The sequence below is a fragment of the Eubalaena glacialis genome, chromosome 13 (assembly GCF_028564815.1).
Source record: "Eubalaena glacialis isolate mEubGla1 chromosome 13, mEubGla1.1.hap2.+ XY, whole genome shotgun sequence".
NCBI lineage: Eukaryota > Metazoa > Chordata > Mammalia > Artiodactyla > Balaenidae > Eubalaena > Eubalaena glacialis.
In genome coordinates, this window is record NC_083728.1 from 87270662 (window position 1) to 87292056 (window position 21395).

At 45.9% G+C, this 21395-nt stretch overlaps 1 protein-coding gene across 2 annotated transcripts in view; it reads right to left on the reverse strand.

Moving 5' to 3' along the window:
* The window catches only part of COL26A1 (collagen type XXVI alpha 1 chain), a 175374-nt gene that overhangs the window by 92856 nt on the left and 61123 nt on the right, over positions 1 to 21395 (reverse strand). The window contains exon 3 of one of the 2 annotated variants that reach the window (XM_061208184.1): positions 8314 to 8411. In XM_061208184.1, coding sequence (XP_061064167.1) covers positions 8314 to 8411 — 98 coding nt within the window. Of the gene's footprint in view, positions 1 to 8313; positions 8418 to 21395 lie in introns of both variants that reach the window. The other variant, XM_061208183.1, reaches the window with a different exon arrangement.

Below are 21395 nucleotides of genomic sequence, written 5' to 3' on the forward strand. Positions count from 1 at the left end.
ATCTGCCTACCAATGCAGGGGACATGGGTTTGATCCCTGGCCCAGGAAGATCCCACATGCCACAGAGCAACTAAGCCCGTGCACCACAACTACTGAGCTTGTGCTCTAGAGCCCGCGAGCCACAACTACTGAGCCCGCGTGCCACAACTACTGAGCCTGCGTGCCACAACTACTGAAGCCCATGCGCCTAGAGCCCATGCTCCGCAACAAGAGAAGCCATGACTATGAGAAGCCTGCACACCACAACAAAGACCCAACACAGCCAAAAGTAAAAACAAAAAAACCCCACATTATGTTAAGTAAAAGAAGCCAGACACAAAGGCCACATATTGTATGACTCCATTTACATGAAATATCCAGAATAGGCAAATCAATAGAGACAGAAAGCAGATTTGTGGTTGCCAAGGGCTAAGGGAAGGAGAGAATGAGAAATAACTGCTTAATGGGTGTAGGGTTTCCCTTTGGGGTGATAAAAAATTCTGGAACTAGATAGCATGATGGTTGCAAAACACTGTGAATGTATTTAATGCCACTGAATTATACACTTCAAAATGGCTGCAATGGTAAATTTTATGTTATGTGTATTTTATGATATATATGTATAATATAGATAGATGATAGATAGATAAATATTAAGGCAAAATAGATACTAAAAATTTTTTTTAAGTCGAGAGAATTCACTACAAGCAGATCTGTACTACAAGCAATGCTGAAAGATCTTCTTGGGGTTGAGGAAAAAGGATTCTGGATGAAGGCTCAGAGTTCCAAGAAGAAATAAAGATCACTGGAAATGATAACTATGGAGTACAGAGAAGACTATTTTTCCTTCTCTTCACTTCTTAAATAGTAATCTGACTGTTTAATGCAAAAAAGTATAATATTGAATTGTAAAGTTTATAACATATTCATATTTAAAGCATATGAGGGACTTCCCTGGTGGCACGGTGGTTAAGAATCTGCCTGCCAATGCAGGGGACACGGGTTTGAGCCCTGGTCTGGGAAGATCCCACATGCCACGGAGCAACTAAACCCATGAGTCACAACTACTGAGCCTGCGCTCTAGAGCCCGCGAGACACAACTACTGAGCCCACATGCCACAACATTGACACAGACATTGAACAATATGAGCACTGTTTCCTGAGAGAAGGAAAACAAACAAGGTAATTCCTGGAAGCACTTTCTGCACTGGAGCACATGAGGGTGACACTAGGTAGAACACGGCAAGCTCTCTGAAATGGAGAGAGAGAAATCAGAGTACAGGGAGGCTGAGGCAAATTTGGTGAGAGGAATACCAGAGAAAAGAGAATTATGTAGAAAATTATTCATTCATGGGGTCAAAACTTATTGAACTGTATACTTCTGGTGTGTGTAAATTAAATACATGTAATGAGTTGTATGCAAATTACACTTCAATAAAGTTGATTTAAAATGTGTAAATAATTATTAAAATAAGAAATAGAAAACATGTGTGGCCCTATATAGATGAAAGAGAATGAATTTGTTATCAAAAACTTCCCCACAAAGAAAACTACAGGTCCAGATGGTTTCACTGTGAACTCAAAGTTCAATTAAACTCTTAAGGAAAAAGCAATATGATCTTTAAAAAAAAAAAAGTTTTCAGAAAATAGAGGAGGAAAAATGTCCAAGTCTTTTTATGAGAACAGCTAAGTCCTCATAATTAAAAACTGATAGACATTAGAAGGAAAGAAAATTACAGATAAATAACAAACATGGAAATATAAAAAAGAATAATGTATCCAAAAGAAGTTTATCCCAGTAATAATAAGGTTATTCCCAGGAACAAAAAGTTAGTTTAGTATTCCAAATCAATGCAATGTGCCACATTAACATAATAAAGGATAAAAATATAATCATCTCAATATAGATACAGAAAAAGCATTTGATAAGATTCACACCTATTCCTGATAAATACTCTCAACAAACTTAGAAGTGACTGTCCTCATCTGATAAATGGCATATATAAAAAATCTGCTGCTAATCACATACTTAATAATTAATTGTGAAATATTGAGAAATTCTCCCTATGATAAGGAACAAAGCAAGTATATCTGTTCTCACCACTTCTATTAAACATTTTGCTAGAAGTTCTAGCCAGTCCAATAAGGCAAGAAAAAGAAATAAAAGGCAAAATATTTGAAAGGAAAAAGCAAAAATGTTTCTATTCACAGAAGACATGATAGTTTATTTAGAAAATCCAAACAAATCAATAAATAAGCTGCTAGAACTAATAAATGGATTTAGCATGGTTTTCAGACACAAGGTCAATATTCAAAAATCAAATATATTTCTATATAGTAACAGCAAAATGATTATAATATGAAAAATTTTAAAGCAATCCCATTTTTTAGAGGCACTAAAAATATGAAATACTTAGAAATACATTTAATAAAAGACAAGCAAGCCCTCCACTGTGAAAACTACAAAATATTGCTGAGAAAAATTAAAGCTTTATATGAATGGAGAGCTATACCATGATCATGAATCAGAAGATTCACTATTAAGACCTCCATTCTCCCCAAATTGGTCTGCAAATTCATCACAATCCTAAGCCCAATTCCAATAGACTTTTTTTTTGTAGACATTGATAAAAGGACTGTAAAATTTTTATGGAAATGCAAAAGAACTAGAGTGGTCAAAACAGTCTTAAAAAAGAAGAAATTACAATTACATACCATTCCATTCTTACTGGAACAGCTAAATTTAAAAAGACTAATAACATCAAATCTTAGCAAGAATGTGGAACAATTGGAACACTTTGCTTGTGAGAGTATAGAACGTTAACATCTCTTTGGAAAACAATTTGGCTGTTTCTTATTAAAATTAAACAACTCAGTTAAAAACAGGCAAAAGTCTTGAAAAGACACTTCACAAAAGAAGATATACAAATGGCTAGTAAGCACATCAGTTAGGCATACAAAAAGATGCTCAACATCATAAGTCAACAGGGAAGAGCAAATTAAAATCACAATGAGAAAGCATTTCATACCCACTAGAGTGACTAAAATTAAAGGCTGACAACACCAAATGTTGACAAGGATATGGAGCAATTAGAACATACTTTGCTAATAGGAGTATAACATGGTAAAACCACTTTAGAAAACAGCTTGGCTCTTTCTTATAAAGTTAAACATACACCACAACCAAGCAATTCCACTCCTAGGGATTTACACAAGGGAAGTAAAAACATACATATTGATAGAAAGACATATACAAGAATGTTCACAGAAGCTTTATTCTTAAAGGCTAAAACTAGAAATATCTCAAACATCTATCCACAGGAGAATGGGTGAATAAAATTGTGGTTATTTATACAATGGAACAATACTTAGTAACAAAAATAAACTACTGATACACATGTAACAACATGAATAAATCTCAAAAACATTATGCTAAGTGAAAGAAACTATACACAAGAGTATATACTGTATGGTTCCATTTACATGAGGTTCAAGAATAGGTAAAACTGATCTATGATGATAGAAATCAGAACAGAGGTTGCTAAGTGGGGGGAACTTTCTGGGAGGTGATGGAAACATGTATGCATTTATCAAAACTCATCAAATTGTACACTTAAAATTGGTGTACTCTGTATATGTGAATTTTACCTCAGTTAAAAAAAAAAGATGTTTACAGCAATTTTTAAAATGGAAACAACTTAAATATCTTTTAGTGGGGGATAGTTAATAAAGTGTATACCCAAACTCCACACCACTGAAAATGATACGAGAGAAAGCAACCTATTGACAAGGAGAGATGTTCGTGACAATTTATGTGAAAAAGAAAGTTATCAAACAGCATGTAGAGTACAACAGACATGTAAGCACAGAAAAAGGTCTGGAGGCTTTTCACCAAAGTGAGACTGGAGGTTACCTTAAGAGGTATAATTCTGGATGTGTTCATTTTTTCTACATGGAACACGTACTTGCTTTTGTGATAAGAAAAAAAATATTTCTAGATAGATGTTATAGATCCATAGATACAGTTAATTCTCCTTATTCATGGTAGTTACATTTCATAAAGTCCCCAGAACTCTGAATTAGTGAATACTGAACCATCACTCATGGGGGAAATACAGGATTTGGTTCCTGTGAGCGTCTGGTCACAACATTTTCGTCAGCTAATCAATACATAACCTTGTTTTATGTGGGCTTTTATCTAAAGACATCTTATTGAATATATAGTAGATTCACTAACATTGAACTCACAGCCAACAGCACTATAACGCATGCCGAACAAAGCTTACTTAACGCATGTATTTTCTCAGGAAGGCACATCATAGTCTTTTTGCACTTAAGAACACTGGACAGCCCTATGCTTGGGGATATTTTAGACAAGGGAATTGTCACAAAAAAAGGGGGGGCACAAAAATGCAAAAAACACGGCACTAAACAGACCATGAAAAGGACAATTGTTTGCATGAGAACTGGAACGAGGAAGCAGAGGGTCACCTGGTTCAACCTCAGCTGGTAACACACGTGTTAGGCGACTCAAATTTTCTGTCACTCTGCACATAGCTGTGAATGACCACAAAAGTGGTCATTGATTTGGGGGGGGGGGTAACAAATAAATTTTAGCAAGTAGGCCAAATTCACAAATATAGAATCCTCAAATAATTAGGATCAACTGTATATAGACTTATCTATGGAGGAAAGTATCCCCAAGCCTCGGGCCAGCACTCCTGGGGTGTCCAGGGAGGAAAGGGAGGGGGAGACCCAGCAGTGGGGAAGCAGGCCCAGAGACAGGCCACCTGGGAGGCAGGAGCCACCTACCCCCAGGCAGTCCCAGCCCCAAGTCCTAAGACCAGAGACCTGACAGCTTGGAAGGAAAGCCAGACACAGCAGAGAAAGATGCTTCTCCTGGGGAATCTCATCTGAACCAAAGCAAAACCACAAAGGAGGGCACCTCTGACCTGCTGGCTTTCCAGAGAGGCTGGACTGGGAACCGAGTGGGAGTTCATGGTCCAGACCCCTCCACAACCATCTCAGGAATGTGTCTGAAGTCACGGACACCGCCTTGATTTTGTCTTCTGTCATTACTGTTTCATGTTTGGGAATGCAAAGTCTTTACCAGGGCTTACAGGAGCCAGTCCCGACCTCAGCCCAGGGCCTCACGCTCCCAGGAATTCCTCAGCCCCGCAGGGTTCCCAGGACGCTCGTGCTCAGAGCTGGGAAGGGGCTGCTCAACCCTGACACTCCCTGAACAAGGCAAGCCTCATCCCATGCCCTAAGATGAACACACATCCCTCATCGAAGTGGGCGAATCTGGAAGGTTCCTCCACCAGGGAGGGGCTGGCAGAGACTCTGAGGCTGACAGTGTCTGGAGTGGTGCCGACACCTCTTAATAATTAGCTCAGGACGCCCAGACGTTTCTGGTGAGTGCATTGATAATCCATATCCCTGTGGTCTACCAGGTCAGAGCCTTCTTCTGGAGGTGAGGTGCTAAGCTCTCAAGGGCGGGCACCTTTGGGGGCATTTAACCAGCTCACAGTTACATCTCCTCTCCCAGGAAGGATGGGCCCCCAGCCCTGCTTGAACCTACTCCTGTCCTGATGGGAAGAACCTCCCTGAAGACAAGGATTGCCCCCCACACATGCCAGGTCTGCTGCTCGCCAAATGCTGTGCTTCGTCCATTCGGTCTGCAAGAATTACCCAAAACATGGACGTGGGCAAAAAGGTGATGGCCTAACCTTTTAATGTCACGCTACAGCATTCTCTAAGGAGCCCACCCAAGGGCCATGGGACATCCTGGGGGGAGCTCACCTTGTTTACTTGCCATTCACTGTGGATTACAGCCCAGGTTCTGCAAAGTTGGATGTTAACTTGTACAAAACTGGGGATATGTAAACAATTTCTGCTCAGTAGAGAGGATAACCCCAAAGGTTTTGTTTTTATTGTCCTGTAGGATCTAACGCAGTGATTTTATTTCAGGTTCTTATTTCATATATATTTAAAATATATCATAGTTCCTATATTTTCATATGTACGAAATATATGCATTATATATGTGTATATTCATATATATGTGTATACACACACACACACACACACACACACACATCAGTAAAGGATTAACCTAACCCAAAGAGAGGTCTGGCCTTTGCACTTGGCTCCTGGGAGGTATCTCTAAGCTCTTGAAATGTCCTATTGGTAAGAGGGTCTGGGAGCCTTGGGCCAGATAGTTTATGCCAACACTGTGATTTCTGGGGGCATCCCTCGTGCCAGCTCAACCACCAGAGGGGCTAGAAACATCTCAGCCATGCAGGAAGCCACCATGTATACACAACTGAGTCCCACTAAGAGCTCTGGTTCAGGGCAGCAACCTAAGCGTGGTCTTGGGGACCCCAATCTGCATATTTATCAGTTTCTCTAATCTCTTTTGAATCAGCTTTGCCATGTTGCTGGTTCCACAATCCATGAGTTCAATACAACGCACGCTCACAAGCCACTTGTGTGAGAATTATGACTTACACATTTTGAGACTTACATTTCATCTCGTGGTTCATTCATTTCTCTAATGAAGAGAATATGAAGAGAGATGAAAAACATATACGCTCCAGCACTGCAGTGTTTCCAAGAGAGGAAGGAAGGGGCCCCATTCGGGTGTGGCTTAGTTACCCCTAGAGGAACTGGACAGCCCTGCAGGGTGGCGAGGGGCGGGGGGAGGCCAACGTGAAGACACATGATTATAGTTGGCTGAGGTGATAACGAGGTGGCGGGGGGTGGGGGGCCCTCAGAGGCTCCGGAGCTGAAAGAAGGACCCAGGAGCCTTCCTAAGGCTTAGGGAGGGCTTCTAAAGTTGAGGTCTTGATGGCAAGCCAGTACTTCATCGGGTAGAGCCAACGGTATTCATTTTATTGGTCACTGAAAAGCGCTGAGTCAGTTACTTAAGGGTAAATCAGTCACTGCCCTTGAACACCCTGTCTCCCCAGCCCCTCGCAGAATCCAGAGGACAGGTCTGCTCTACTCTGTTGGAGGGACCAGAGGTCTCTCCCACAACCATGGTCCAAATCCTGGTTCTCAGGGCCTCCGACCTCAACAAGGGACCCAGTGTGAGCCGTGGTCATTCAACACATAAAGCACAACGTCCTGCCACCCACGCCTTCACCTGGGGGAGCCAGGCCTCCCCTCAGCCCTTCACACCTGGGGTCCCTTCTGTTTCTCCCCAAAGAAAGGCCCAGGCAGTCCTGTGCCCCCCAAGTATGGGCCAGCCCCTGAGGCTGTCCACCTCCCTTCCCAGAATCAGGCTCACAAACCAGTAAAGGAGGTACCACTGGACTCTTCCACGTCCCAACCCCTTCCTTCAGCTCAGCTTTGGGCCACAGGCTCACTGAAGCATCATCATCATTATTATTACTGCTCTTCCTGTTCTTAGGCTATTATTTGTAATCCAAAGACTTTTAGGCAGTTTACAGTAAAAGCATACACATATAGAGTACTTATATTTTAAATATACATATAACTAAAATCAGTAAGTTAGGTAATAAAAAAAGATGAGAGAGGATCATTTTGTCAGAAAGTCGAGGTTGAGGAGAACTACTGTTTCCAAATTCAAAACTGACCCCTGAGCCTTGGGACTGCCCAGCTCTTCTAGAAAACCAGGTGGGCTGCAAACCTGTTTGTCAGGCAGGACCCACTGTCCCTGGATGTGAGTGCTGCGGGGATGGGCTCTGTCGCTGTCTCTGAATCCCACCTGAGCACTGCTCTCTGGGCCCATCAAGCTCCAGTGCCAGACTGAGCCTGGCTCCAGGGCTCAGAGGGAAGGCTGTGGCTCTGGGTCCCGACCTCCCCTCCTCCCTCTGGGCACCTGCCCAGCAACAGGGCCAGGGCAGCAGGGTGAGGTCTTCCTGCTGCTGCCGCCCACCAGGTCCATCTGCCTTATTCTACAACCAGCATGGCTTCAAGGCTCCTGGCTCCTCATCTGCATTTGCTCAGAGCCCAGATATCCAGCTCTGCCTGCCCCAGCTCTGGGGTAAGTCAGAGCCAGAGCAGAAGAAATAGGCTGTACATTGAATCTCCTCCCCAGGCCAGGGCTTACGATTCTCCTTCATGCCTGGCCCAAGCAGTGCACACGGGACCCCACCTCTGTGCCCACAGGCAGGGTGCCGGGCTCACCCCAGTTTGGCCAGTCCCGAGCATTTGGTTCAGAGATGCTTAGGAAAAAGAAGGAAGGAATGTGGAAGAAAGGAGAGCTGCTCACAGAAGGAGGGCAGGGGAGGGAGGAGCATCCGTAGACTCTGAAGCTCGGCCCGGCCAGCACCCCCTCCTCTTGCCCCCTGCCCCCGGAAGACTCACCCTCGTCACAGTTGCTCCCGGTAAAGCCAGGGCAGCACCTCCACTCCAGCGCCGTCACAGTGCGGTAGGACACTCTGTACGTGGGTCTGATCAGAGTCCTGTAACTAACACAAGGGCAGAGTCAGGACAGTGTGAGCACCTCCCCACCCAGATCCCACTCCTGCTGAAACCACCCAGCCTGGGGCTCTGGGAGCCCCCCAGGCAATAGAGCCCATCATCCTAGCTCTGTTCCCACAGGCTATGCGGCCCTGGGCGAGTGACCACCCCTCTCTGTGTCGGGTGCATTGTAAAGTCCCTTCCAGCTCTGCCTTCCCACAAGTCTCCAAGGGTGGCCCCCTAGGGTGGGGAAATGACTGCTACAGACTGAATTGTGTCTCCCGGAAATCATATGTTGAAGCCCTAACCCCCACAATGTGACTGTACTTAAGCATAGGCTCTGAAGACGTAATTAGGTTAAATGAGGTCAGAGGGGTGGGGCCCTAATCCAATAAGATTGGTGGCCTTTTAAGAAGAGGAGGACAGACAGAGATCTCTCTCTGCGTACATGCACACACTGAACAAAGGCCATGTGAGGACACAGAGAGGTGGCTGGCTGAGAAAATAAATTTCTGTATTGCAGCCATCTGGTCCATGATATTTTGTTAAGGCAGCTCAAGATAATGAATAAGGAAAAGAAAAATATCATTAGAACCTGTACAACTTCCAACCACCCACAAGTCACTTAACTCCAACCTTTTTCCCAATCATTATTTCTTTTGGTTGATTCATCCAATGAATATATATACGTATTTTTTTTGGCTGCGCCCCGTGGCATGTGGGATCTTAGTTCCCCAACCAGGAACCGAACCCGTACCCCCTGCGGTAGAAGCACAGAGTCTTAACCACTGGAGTGCCAGGGAAGTCCCCAATGAATATTTATTGAGCATCAACTACATGCAATACTGTGGTCACAGATTAATAAAACGGAGTCCCATCCTTGAGAAAATCCCAGCCTGATAGATGAGAGAGAGACACTTCAGTGAAAACTTGCAATTCAGTAGTGGGGCCCTTGCAGCAATGAAATGCTCCTGCAAACTGCTGTGGGATTCCATGGTAAATTTTCACACAATTTTGAAATTTTTCTTGAAAATAAGTTTGATACTATTTTGTGAAACTCCAAGAATAGTGAATATAAAATATATGACCTAACCACACCTCACAAACAGATATCACCTCACACCTGTTAGAATGGCTATTATCAAAAAGACAAGAAATAAGTGTTGGTGAGGATACGGAGAAAAGGGAACCTTCATGCACTGTTGATGGGAATGTAAATTGGAAACCACGGAAAACAGTACGGTAGTTGCTAAAAAAAGTTAGAAATAAAACTACCATAAGATCCACTTCTGGGTGTTTATCCAAAGGAAATGAAAACACTAACTCAAAAAGATATCTGAACCCGCATGTGCACTGCAGCATTATTTGCAATAGCCAAGATATGGAAGCAACCAAGGTATCCATCAATGAGTCAGTGGATAAAGAAAATGTGGCACACACACACACACTAGAATATTATTCAGCATAAAAAAGAATGAAATCTTGCCATTTTTGACAACATGGAAGACCTTGGACAAATACTGTATGATCTCCATTATAGGTGGAATCTAAAAACAAAAAAATAAAAACAAACCAAGCTCATAGATACAGAGAACAGACTGGTGGTTGCCAGAAGCTGGGGGACGGTGGATAGGGAGCAGTGCAAAATGGGTGAAGGTGGTCAAAAGGCACAAACTTCCAGTTATAATAAGTCATGGGATGTAATGTACAGCACGGCAACTATAGTTAATAATACTGTATTGTATATTTGAAAATCGCTGAGAGTAGATCTTAAAAGTTCCCATTACAAGAAAAAAAATTTTTGTAACTACTTGTGGTGATAGATGTTAACTAGACTTATTTGTGGTGATCATTTCACAACATACACAAATATCGAATCACTATGTTGCACACCCGAAACTAATTCAATGTTATCTATCACTTATACCTCAATGAACACACACACACAAACACAAAAACATATGACTGATTTCCACGAGGGGCAAAAATTCGGCTTTATTATTCGATTTACATGCATCATTATAACTTGGCTGCTTGATAAAGTCTGCACAACTTCCTCTTGAAAGCAAAACTGCATGACTTCACAGAATTTGCATCTGCTGACACCAAGCAACTTAATCGTGAATGGGAAAATTATGAATTAATTGGTGGCAGCAGGCGTGACGTTTTGAGATGCACTGTTGACAGGAAAATACATAAGCCAGGTTTTGAATTTCAGAAATACTGCACTAAATCTGAAGAATCCTGCTACACTAATTTTTCTTTCAAAAAAAAAATCCTCTCACTCATGTTTCGTAAACATTCCGGCAAACCAGCTTCCCTCTGGAGCTCTAAGTGGGAAGGGGGGGGCAGGGGCTGGCAGTGTGCAGCCAGGGGCTGGAACTTTCGAGTGAGGAGCCAGAAGTCTGCACAGAGAAGTGCCCAAGAGCAAATGCAGGCCTTTGGACTCTCAGATCCACGGCAGGAAGCAGCTGGCATAGGCCACTGGGGAGGGGGTGGGGGGGGGGTGGCAGAGGACCAGTCATTGTCACCATTCCTTATAGAAGGAGCCTGGGGGGACATAAGTGGGTAGGCGAGCCTGGGTCCAAGGAGTCCAAATAGACTGTCTGTATGATAAACACACACTCACACGATTTCTCACTCATATGTACACTCACATGCTCACACACACACACGTACACACGCTCACAGCCTCTTCCTGCTGCAAATTTCCCAGCCAGGAACTGGCCCAGCTGGGAAAGGGAAGACGCTTTAATTTCAATTTAAAAAGTCAGTTTTAAAATTAATTCTTAAAAGAAGATTGTTGCTCTGGCTGAGAGGGACCAGAAAAGCTATGGAATCCCTCCCATAACCACTGCACCATGGAGGAGATGGAGCCCCGGGCTGTGGGGGCATAAGCTGAGAGTTTAGGGCCCTGCCTCTGATTCACGATGTGAATTGCACACGTTCCTTAACCTCCCTGAGCCCGTTTCCGGGTCTGCCCGCTGAGGACTGGGATGCTGGGTCTGAGGCTCCCTGGGAGAGCACATGTGAGAGCAGAAAGGGATGTGTAGCTGCTGCGCTTGCGAAACACAGATCTGACCCCTTTCTTCCTGGCCAGCACCTTTCGCCTGTCCCCACTGTGGTCAGGAGAGAGTCTGAGCTGTTTAGCCACGGGGGCCAGTCCTTCTCCAGCTGCCACAGCTGCCCTCAGGCCCCCTGTGCCATAGGCTGCCCCTCGGACTGCAGCCCATGAGCCCTCCAAAGGTGCCAGGCACTCCTCACTTCGTGCCCTGAGTGATGATGGTGATAAAATAATAATAGCTATAGTAAGAGCTTTGCGTACTTACCACGTATCAGGCACCATTCTGAGTGCTTTACGTTTGCTGACTCATAACAACCCTGACAGGTGGATGCTATTACTATTCCTAATTTACAGATGAGGAAACTGAGGCACCGAGAGCTTCAGTAACTTTATCAAGGTCACACTGCTAGAAGGTGGTGGAACTTGGTTCCAAACCCAGGCAGAATTAGCAGAACCTAGTAATACTAATTTGTGTTCGTTCAGTACAGGGGAACATTGTTCCTCCCTGCATCCGCACAAGGTACTGATCTCAGGCCCCTGAACCAGAGGGAGAGCTCGTCCCCCAGAGGAGGTCTCTTTCTGCCCCCTCCTTCTGAGGGCCACTGGCTGGCCTGTCCCGCTGCGGGACCAGAAGCATCCTGGTGGCCTGCGAAGTCCAGGAGCAGGGCGAGCCAGTAGGTGGCGCTGCTTCACCAGCCCAGCAGGCCAGGGCTCAGACCCTCAGATCTCCCTGAAGGCCCAGGGCAGGTGCAAGTGTTCATGGGCTGTCCCCATCGTTTCACCCTCCATGAGGAACTCCCAGCCCTTCCCCTGGGCTCCAGTCTGCAAACCCACTGATCTTTCTAAAATGCAGATCCGCTTTTGTGACTGCCCTCTCTCAAAACCTTCCATGGCTCCCATAGACTTAAGACCACACTCTTTAGGTCAGCAAATAAGGCCCTGCCTACCTTTCTCCCCTCCACTCCTCCCACCACAGCACAAACAAGCAGCTCTTCCTGCCTCTCGGCCTTTGCACATACATACAGGCTCCTCTGCCTACTCACCCCTCCTTCTTTACTCTGCTGAGAAAAATCCCCAAGAGCCTTCAGGGTGTGACTCCACATCCCCTTCTCTGTGAAGCACCCCCAGCCCCAGCCAGAGCTGACAGCCTCCCTCCTCAGTACCCCCAACACCCTGTACACAGCTTGGTTTTACGTGTGGGGTGCCTGCCATGTGCCGGGCACTGGGGATACAAGAATGAAGGAGGCAGCACGAGCTCCACTCTGCCAGAGCTGGTGGCACTAATCCTGTATCACACACGTGAATATGTGGCCATGAGCGGTGGTCAGTGCCAGGGAGGAAAGCGCTGAGTTCACTCCTCACATTGTAATGGATTTGTTTTCTATTTTTAAATTAAAATATAATTTACATGCAGTAAAACACAGATGGTCCCCAACTTATGATGGTTTGACTTACAATTTTTTGGATTTCATGATGGTGCGAAAGTGATATGCATTCAGTAGAGACCATACTTGGAATTTTGAATTTTGATCTTTTCCCCAGGCTAGCCATATGGGGTACGGTACTCTCTGGTGATGATGGGAAGCTGCCGGTCAGCCCTGCGATCACAAGGGTAAACAACCAATACTCAGCAGGATACTGTGTTGCCAGCATTTTTTTCGATACTGTGTTTCGCGTTTTCCCATCCCATCGTGTCTACAAAATGCCCATCTGTGTCTCCTGCTTCTGGTGAGAAGAAGAGGGCAATTACTCTTGAGATGAAACTCAAGATAACTGCCCAGCATGAAGGCGGTAAGCCAGTAACAGCCGTCGCAGGTGAGTTAGGACTTTGGCAATCGACGATCTTGACCATCTTAAAGGATAAGAAGCAAATGAGTGATGCAGTGAAATCATCAGCATTGGTTAAATTCACTGTCATCATGAAGAAAAGGGCTGGGCTGACGGATGACATGAAAAAAAAAAAAAAGGTGTCTGGGAATTTCCTGGTGGCCCAGTGGTTAGGACTCCGCGCTTTCACTGCTGAGGGTGCGGGTTCAGTCCTTTGTGGGGGGACTAAGATCCCGCAAGCCGCACCGTGCAGCCAAATAAATAAATAAATAAGAAGAAAAGAAAAAGAAAAAAAAAGAAACTTGTCATGTGGATGGAAGACCAGGTGCAGAAGTTCATACCACTTAGCCTACTGACCATCCAGGCTAAGGCAAGAAGTCTTTCCATACACTAAAAAAGTGTGTTGATGATTCTACAAATAATGCAAATGTTTATACCAAGTTATGGTCGGTTCCAATGCTTCAAAAGGCAGCATAATTTTCATAATGTGAAAGTCAGCGGTGAGGCAGTAAGTGCCAATACTGAAGGTGCCAAAGTTTTTAAGGAAGAGCTTCAGAGGATAATTGTGGATGAGAAATATTTGCCAGAACAAATATTAAATGTCGATGAAATGAGCTTGTTCTGGAAGTGTATGCCAGAGCGTACATACATTCATCAAGAGTCCAAGACGATGCCAGGATTCAAGGCATTCGAACACCGTGTAAGGCTGCCTTGGGGTAGAAATGTTGCAGGGTTCCAATTAAAGTTTTTCCTAATCTACCACTCGGAGAGCCCTAGAGCATTCAGATATGTGAGCAAGCATTCACTTCCCGTTTGTTATCACCATCACAAGAAAGCCTGGATGACATAAGCATTGTTTGAAGCCTGGCTTTTGAAGTGTTTTATCCCTCAGACAGGAGAATATTGAAGGCAAAACAACATCCCATTCAAGAGTCTGCTGATCTTAGACAACACTCCAGGGCATCCACAGCATACCAGCGACACGCATCCTGATGTCAAGGTTGTGTAGTTGCCACCGAACACAACTGCACTCATTCAACCCATGGACCAAGGCGCCACAGTTACGTTCAAAGCACACTCTTTACACCAACGGTCTGTGCAGGCTGTTGAAGAGACGGGATCTGGCCGAACACTCTGAGAGTTTTGGAAAGCTTTTAACATTCTAAATGCTACCCAGACCTTCGCTGCCTCATGGGAAGGAGTCACATGGCAATGCATGAACAGCATTTAGAAGAAAGTTTTAAAGACATGCGTGAACAAGTTCAAAGGCTTTAACTAAGATTCTGCTGTGGATGAAATAGTCCCAAGATATTAGTGCTTGGGAAACAGCTAGAATTGGACATTGACGAAGAGGATGCTCGTGAGATTGTTGGTATTGAAGCTGAAGAACTTTCCACTGAGGAGCTGATCGAACTGGAGGAAGAAAGAAGGAAGGAAAGAGGAGGAAGTTATGCCTGAGGCACCAGGAAAGTTCACAGCAAAGAAACTGGCAGAGACGTTTGCTGCTATCAGCAGTGGTATAAGGATGTTAGAAGAAATGGACGTCAATTATGAGACATTCGCAAGAGCTGACAGGCAGATACAGGATGTTCTTGCTTGCTCTAGAGAAATATAAAATGGAAAGAAGAAACAAAGTGGACAGTCCAAACTTGATATCTCCCCGAAGAACACTATGCCTGCTAAACCATCAACAAGTGCCAATGCCCCAGTGCCTTCTCCCAGCCATTCTCCAGCCTTATCAGAAGAGAGAGAAATTGACGATCTTGTCGTTGTACCATCCCCATCATCCAGCAATTAATCTTAGTTCAATGCCTCAAACATTCTTCAGGCCCAACGTGCCTTCAGCTGTGTACGATAACGGTGGGTACCCTTCCATTCTGTTCTTCACTTTTAGTACAGTATTCAATAAATTACATGAGATGGCCAACACTTTACTATGAAACAGGGTTTGTGTTAGATGAGTTTGCCCAACTGTAGGCTAATGGACGTGTTCCCAGCATGTTTAAGGCAGGCTAGGCTAAGCTACAATGTTCAGTAGGTGTATTTAATGCATTTTCCACTTGCAATGGGTTTATCGCGAATGTAACCCCATCGTTAAGTCGAGGAAGATCTGTAGATAAATCTAGTGTTTAGCTCAATGAACTCTTACCTATTCAATATGTTTACACCAACATTCCCATTGCTCCAAAGTCCTTTTGTGCCCCTTCCAAATTGATTACCCAGCCCCCAGACATAACCATTCTTCTGACTTCTCTCGCCAGATACTAGTTTTGCCTGTTCTAGAATTTTATATAAATGGAATCTTACAGCATGCACTCATTTGTGTCTGCCTTCTTTCACTCACCCATCATGTCTGTGAGATTCATCTATGCTGTTAAGTGTAGCACTCCTTTGTTTCTTTTTATTGCTAAATAATATTCCATTATGTAAATATACCACAATGTGTCTATTCTCCTGTTCATGGACATTTTGGCTATTTCCAGTTTTGAGCTTTGATGAATAAAGACACTATGAGTGTTTTTGTACAAGTCTTCATGGACACTTTTTCACTTCTCTAGGGTATATACCTAGAAATAAAATTGATGGGCCATAGGATGGTTATATGTTTAACTTTAGTAGATGCTACAAACACTTGTCCCAAACCTATCTGGATGAACCAAGTTCACATGCCCAGCAGCAGTGTATGAGTTCCAGTTGCTCTATAACCTCGCCAACATTTGATATTGTCAATCATTTTCATTTTAGTCATTCTAGGGTGTATGCAGTACTCTTTCATTATGGTTTTAACTTGCAATTCCTACTGACTAAAGTTGAACCCCTTTTCATGCTTGCCAGTTAGATATCTCCTTTTGTGAAGTGCCTGTTCAAGTCTTTTGCCCACTTTTAAATTGGGTTTTGGGTCTTTCTTATTGATTTGTAAGATACATGAGAGACCTTTGTCAGATATATGTATTGTGAATATTTTCTCCCAATATGTGGCTTGCCTTTTCATTTTCTTAAAGGTGTATTTTTTTTATTAACTTGGACGTATTTTTGATACCAGTTTTTAAAAAAAATATTTATTTATGTATGTATGTATATATTTATTTATTTTCACCAGGTCTTAGTTGTGGCATGCAAACTCTTAGTTGCAGCATGCATGTGGGATCTAGTTCCCTGACCAGGGATTGAACCCGGGCCCCCTGCATTGGGAGTGTGGAGTCTTATCCACTGCACCACCAGGGAAGTCCCTTAAAGGTGTATTTTAATGATCAAGTTGTAAATTTTGATCAAGTTCAATTTATCATTTTTAAAATTTTACTATCTGCTGGGTAGGAGTCAAGGTTCATTGTTTTCCATTTGGATATCCACTTGCTACAGCACAATTTATTGAAAAGACCTTCTTTTGGCCTAAATTTTCCCACTAAAATTAAATTATTTAGTGCCTTGTTGAAAATCAAATGATTGTTTAAATATGAGTCTATTTCTTGACTCTCTGTTCTGTTCCATTGATCTGTTTGTCCATCCTTGCACCAAAACCACACTGTCTTAATTAATATAGCTTAATAGTAAGTCTTGAAATACAGTAATGTAAGTCCTCCAATCTTGTTCTCCTTTAAGGTTGTCTTGGACACCTAGGTCCTTTGCATTCCCATTGACTTTTTTAATTGGCTTATCAATTTCTGCAAAAAAAAAAAAAAGCCCACTATAATTTTGATAAGGTCATATGGAATCTATAGATCAATTTGTAGAGAATTGACATCTTAAAAATTTGAGTCTTCTTATCCATACATATGGCATAACTTTCCATTTATTTAAGTCTTCTTTAATTTTTCTCAGCAGTGTGCCATCTTTTGTTCAATTTATCCCCAGGTATTTGTATTAGTCTGCTCGGGCTGCCATATCAAAATATCGTAGACTGGATGGTTTAAAACATCCTCACCAACACTTGATCCCAATACATCTCTGCCCATCTGTGAGCCGTTGAGCAAGTCCTGCCTCTCTGAACCCCCTGTAAAGTCTGTCCCTGCCTCTCTGAGCCTCCTGTGAAGTCTGAGCTGAGATGCAAAAACTTACAGATCCCTTGCTACCCTGAAATTCTCCAGATACAATGTGGAGTCTCCCATCTGGTGTCTCACTAGCCCTGGTTGTTTTTTTTTTTTTCCAAGACAGACCAATTCTAGGGACTTCTGATCTCTGTGTATTTGTTCCCTCTGTAGGGCAGATCCTGGGACTTCCCTCACTGTCACTCGGCAAATTCAGGGACATATATTCTCCAGGGGGTTGTTAATCACTCAACAAATATCCATGGAAACCTTGACCCTACCCCTCTCTGGCGCCTCACATCGACGAGTCCAGGGAGGTCACTCACCAAGTAGATCCTACCTGCCCACTGCTCTCCCCCACCCCGCCCTAGTCCAGCCTCCCTCATCACCCTCCCAGACAGCAGCAATGGCCCCTGACTGGTGCCCAAGCTTCCAGCCTATACACAGAAGCTGGCTCCAGTGATGTTTTCAAAGCACAAATCTCCTCCATGCACCCTTCCTGGCTTCTCTTCAATCTTAGGACAAAAACCAAATCCTTAGTATGACCATGTAGACTTCCAACTACTGTCCACCTTGGCTGCCCCGCTGCTGGCCGCCCCCCCTCCAGGCTACTCAGAACTCCAGCAGCAATCGGCTTTTGAGTTTCTGAACCCCCAGAGCTCCTTCCTATATCAGGGCTTGTCATCCACTGTTCCCTCTGCCCAAGATGTCCACTAACTCCAATGCAGCCTCCAGTGTCACCTCCTCTGAGAAGCCCTCCTTGATCAGCCCACCCTTCAGTTCCACCCACCCCACTGCAGGCTGAGTCCCTTCGATTTACACTGTCATAGAACCCTGACTTCTAAACACTTATCACCCTTACAAGTATATAAGGGTGATCGCACCTGTGCGATCATTTGTCTGATGTCTGTCTCCTCCACTAACCCCAGGCCTAGTTCAGGGTTTGGCACATCATACATGCTCAATAAAGACTGGTGGAATGAATAAAACAATCGCTGAATAATTTGTACCAGATGGAGTCCCAGGCCAGGAACTGTAATGCTAACCAAGACGGGGTGGCTCTCTGGAGGAGCTCAGGGTGACATCCATGGAAACTGATGGATGCGGAGAGAGGGAGCAGGGCATGGCCACTTCCATCCACCAGGAGGGCCCAGCAAAGACTTCCCACATGAGGCGACACTTGAGGGAGCTCTGCTGAGCTAAAAAGGTGAGGCGGCAACCAGCACCAGGAGAGCCAGGAAATTTGGGTGAAGTTTGGTGCATCTGGGGGGCAGAGTGCCTGGACAGGCAGACAGGGCATTCGGGGCCGCTGTGAAAGCCTGTAGTGCAGGCAAGGAGTCTGGACTGCGTCCGTGGAGACTGGCCATGCTCTCCAGGCATCCAGGGATGCTCCTGATCAGTAACATATTTCTGAGCCTGCAAGAGATTCTATTAATTTATACATGTATATATACGCATATTATTTAACATCTTTGCATGTATAAAAAATCAGTAGAGCTTAATTTCTCTCTTATTTTGTAGATTAAAAAATAAACAGAAGACTTGATACAGTCTTTCCACCCCTCGACAGACAGCCTTGTGTACCCACGGGGAGACCACCATTTTCCTCGCCATGGGGAAGCCACCCAGGCACTGTGGCTCAGAGGAACATCATGATCAGATCTGCTTTCAAGAAAGACCCCACCTGTGTTGGCATGGCAGCCGGATTGGACAGGAGAGATGGGAGGTGAGGAGGTGAGTCAGGAGGCTGCTGGCCGAGGAAGAGGGGCCAGCAGGGATGAATGGCCACACTTGATGGACGGGAAACTGAGGCCAAAGAGGGGGTCAGATTCCAGGTGATAAAGCAGCAGAGGTTTGACTGAACCAGACCTCCTGATGGGAGCCCCATGTTCTCTCCCGCTCAACAACACATCGAAGCTGCCCCCCGACCCCTCCCAGGAGTCAGAGGAGGGCCTTGCCCTCTGCAGCGCCCCCGGGACCCTCCCAGTGAGCACAGCGGTCATGAGGTGCTCTGAGAGTCCTGGCCGCAGTCCTCCAGCCACTCAGTGACTGTCCTAGATAGGGTGCAGATGAGTCCTGTGTGTCCCCAAAGGTGGCCCTGGGTGCACAAGGTCATGTGAGAGGGAATATGAAGAAAGACCTCCAGGAGGGATGAGGTGCCCGTCACTGGAGGTGTGTAAGCCCAGGCCATGGCTCTCTGGCCTCCAAAGGCCATGTCCCCACAGCATCATGAGGTCCTTCAGTGGGTGCCAGGACAGGGCCATCGTCTGGGCATTGCCTGCTGGGAACGACTCTTGCAGGGCAGAGACCTCATCGGGTGGAGGCGGGGGGCCTCCCTCCCTCACTGGGCACCGCAGCTTGCAGGCCCCGGCTCCTGCCCCGGCCCCACTTCCTCAGCAGGGACCACCACGAGAAGGACCAGACTGGGAGGTACCGAGACAGACTGGAGACTCAACAGGAAACGGGAGTGGGGGTTTCAGAAAGGGAGGCAGGAGATTATTAATCTCTTGATTAATAGCAGCGGGCCGGCGGGGAGGGGGATGGGCTGTCCCACCGCAGTTCTGCGGCAGCCGGCAGGGTCCTCCAGGCTCTGGTCTCCCCACAGTCCAAGCTAGTCTTTCCCAAGTGCGGACGGAAGGGACAGAAGGCCCAGAGGGCAGTGTCCCCCGCCCAGGCCGCCGCTCCCACTCAAGCCCAAGACCACGGTCCAGTCGAGGGGGAGGTGGACACATCGTGGGCTTCTCGAACCACACAGGCTGGCCGAGGAGGGGCAGGAAAGCAGGCCACGTTTTAAGAAAGCACTAAGTCCAGGACTTCATGTGGCCTTGAGGGCGGCAGGCAACCCAACCAGAGGGGGGAGGCGGCCTGGCAGGGGGCCGTCTGGCGGAGGCAGATGAAGTTCCGGCAAACCCCTCGGCTCAGCACATCTGGAAAAGGTTGGCTCTAATGCCATCAAAGAGCTCGGAGGGGCCAGGGAGACAGCCGAGGGCAGGAGAGCCAGGCGGAGGAAAACTTAACCCCCGAGGCCCTGGGGCTCCTCCTTCCAAATCTGTCTGGCCCTGGGGCCCACCCCCTCCAGCAGCTGAGCGGGGGCTCGGGAGGGCAGGAGGGCAGCGACGAAAACGTGCGACATCCCGCTGCAGTGAACCAGGCACAGCCAGGGCTGTGATTTCCACCCCAGAGCAAGACGGGGGCGTTTATCCCCATTTCCCAGAAAGGGAAACTGAGGCACAGGGAGGGGCAGCACCCCTAGTCCTCTCCACTGGTTCTGAAGGCCCCTCACAGGGAAGTGTCCCGGTTCAGCCCCTCACTACAAGCCAGGAGGAGAAGCCAGCAGGGAAGGGACTCCCCCCCTCCCCCGCTCCGGCTGTTCCCTCTCCCCGACCTGCACCCCCTCCCCTAGCGAAATCCCCTCATCCCCCAGATCGCAGCTCAAATGCCCCCCAGAGAAACCCCAGAACCAGATCTTGTAGCAGGGACACCCTCCGCCCCCGCATAGCTGTGAGTCTTTGATTGACATGTCCCTCCCTCCACTCGCCCGCCCCAACTCTGAGAGGGAGGGGCCATGATCTTTTTGCACACTAGTGCCTGGCGCTTAAGTGCTCATTCAGTACCAAACAAACAGCTAAACAGACCAAACGCATGATCTGAGAAACCCGAGTCAGAGCTGCAGGTCCTGAGACCAGACCCGGCCCGGCAGGACCCCGCTCCACACCAGCTTGGACTGACTGGGCGCCGGGCACCATCCTCTGGGGCTCATGTTTGTATGTGAACATTAGGTTTGGGTGCCACCCTCACCTACATACACACAGACACACACACACACACACACACACACACACTACAAAAACCCAATATAAAAAAATCACGGAATGGGAAAATCCAAACGGGACACAGTTGTATTACAATTTTTTTTTTTTCATTCAACAAGAGGATGGATACGTTTCTTTAATGAACATTTGTTAAGCAGCTTAATGTGCCCAGGCTCTGGGATGAGGACACTGTGGTCCTGCCTTTGAGGTGTTCATGGGTGGGTGGAAAGAGTCAGCCCCGAAATCAGACCGTCTGGG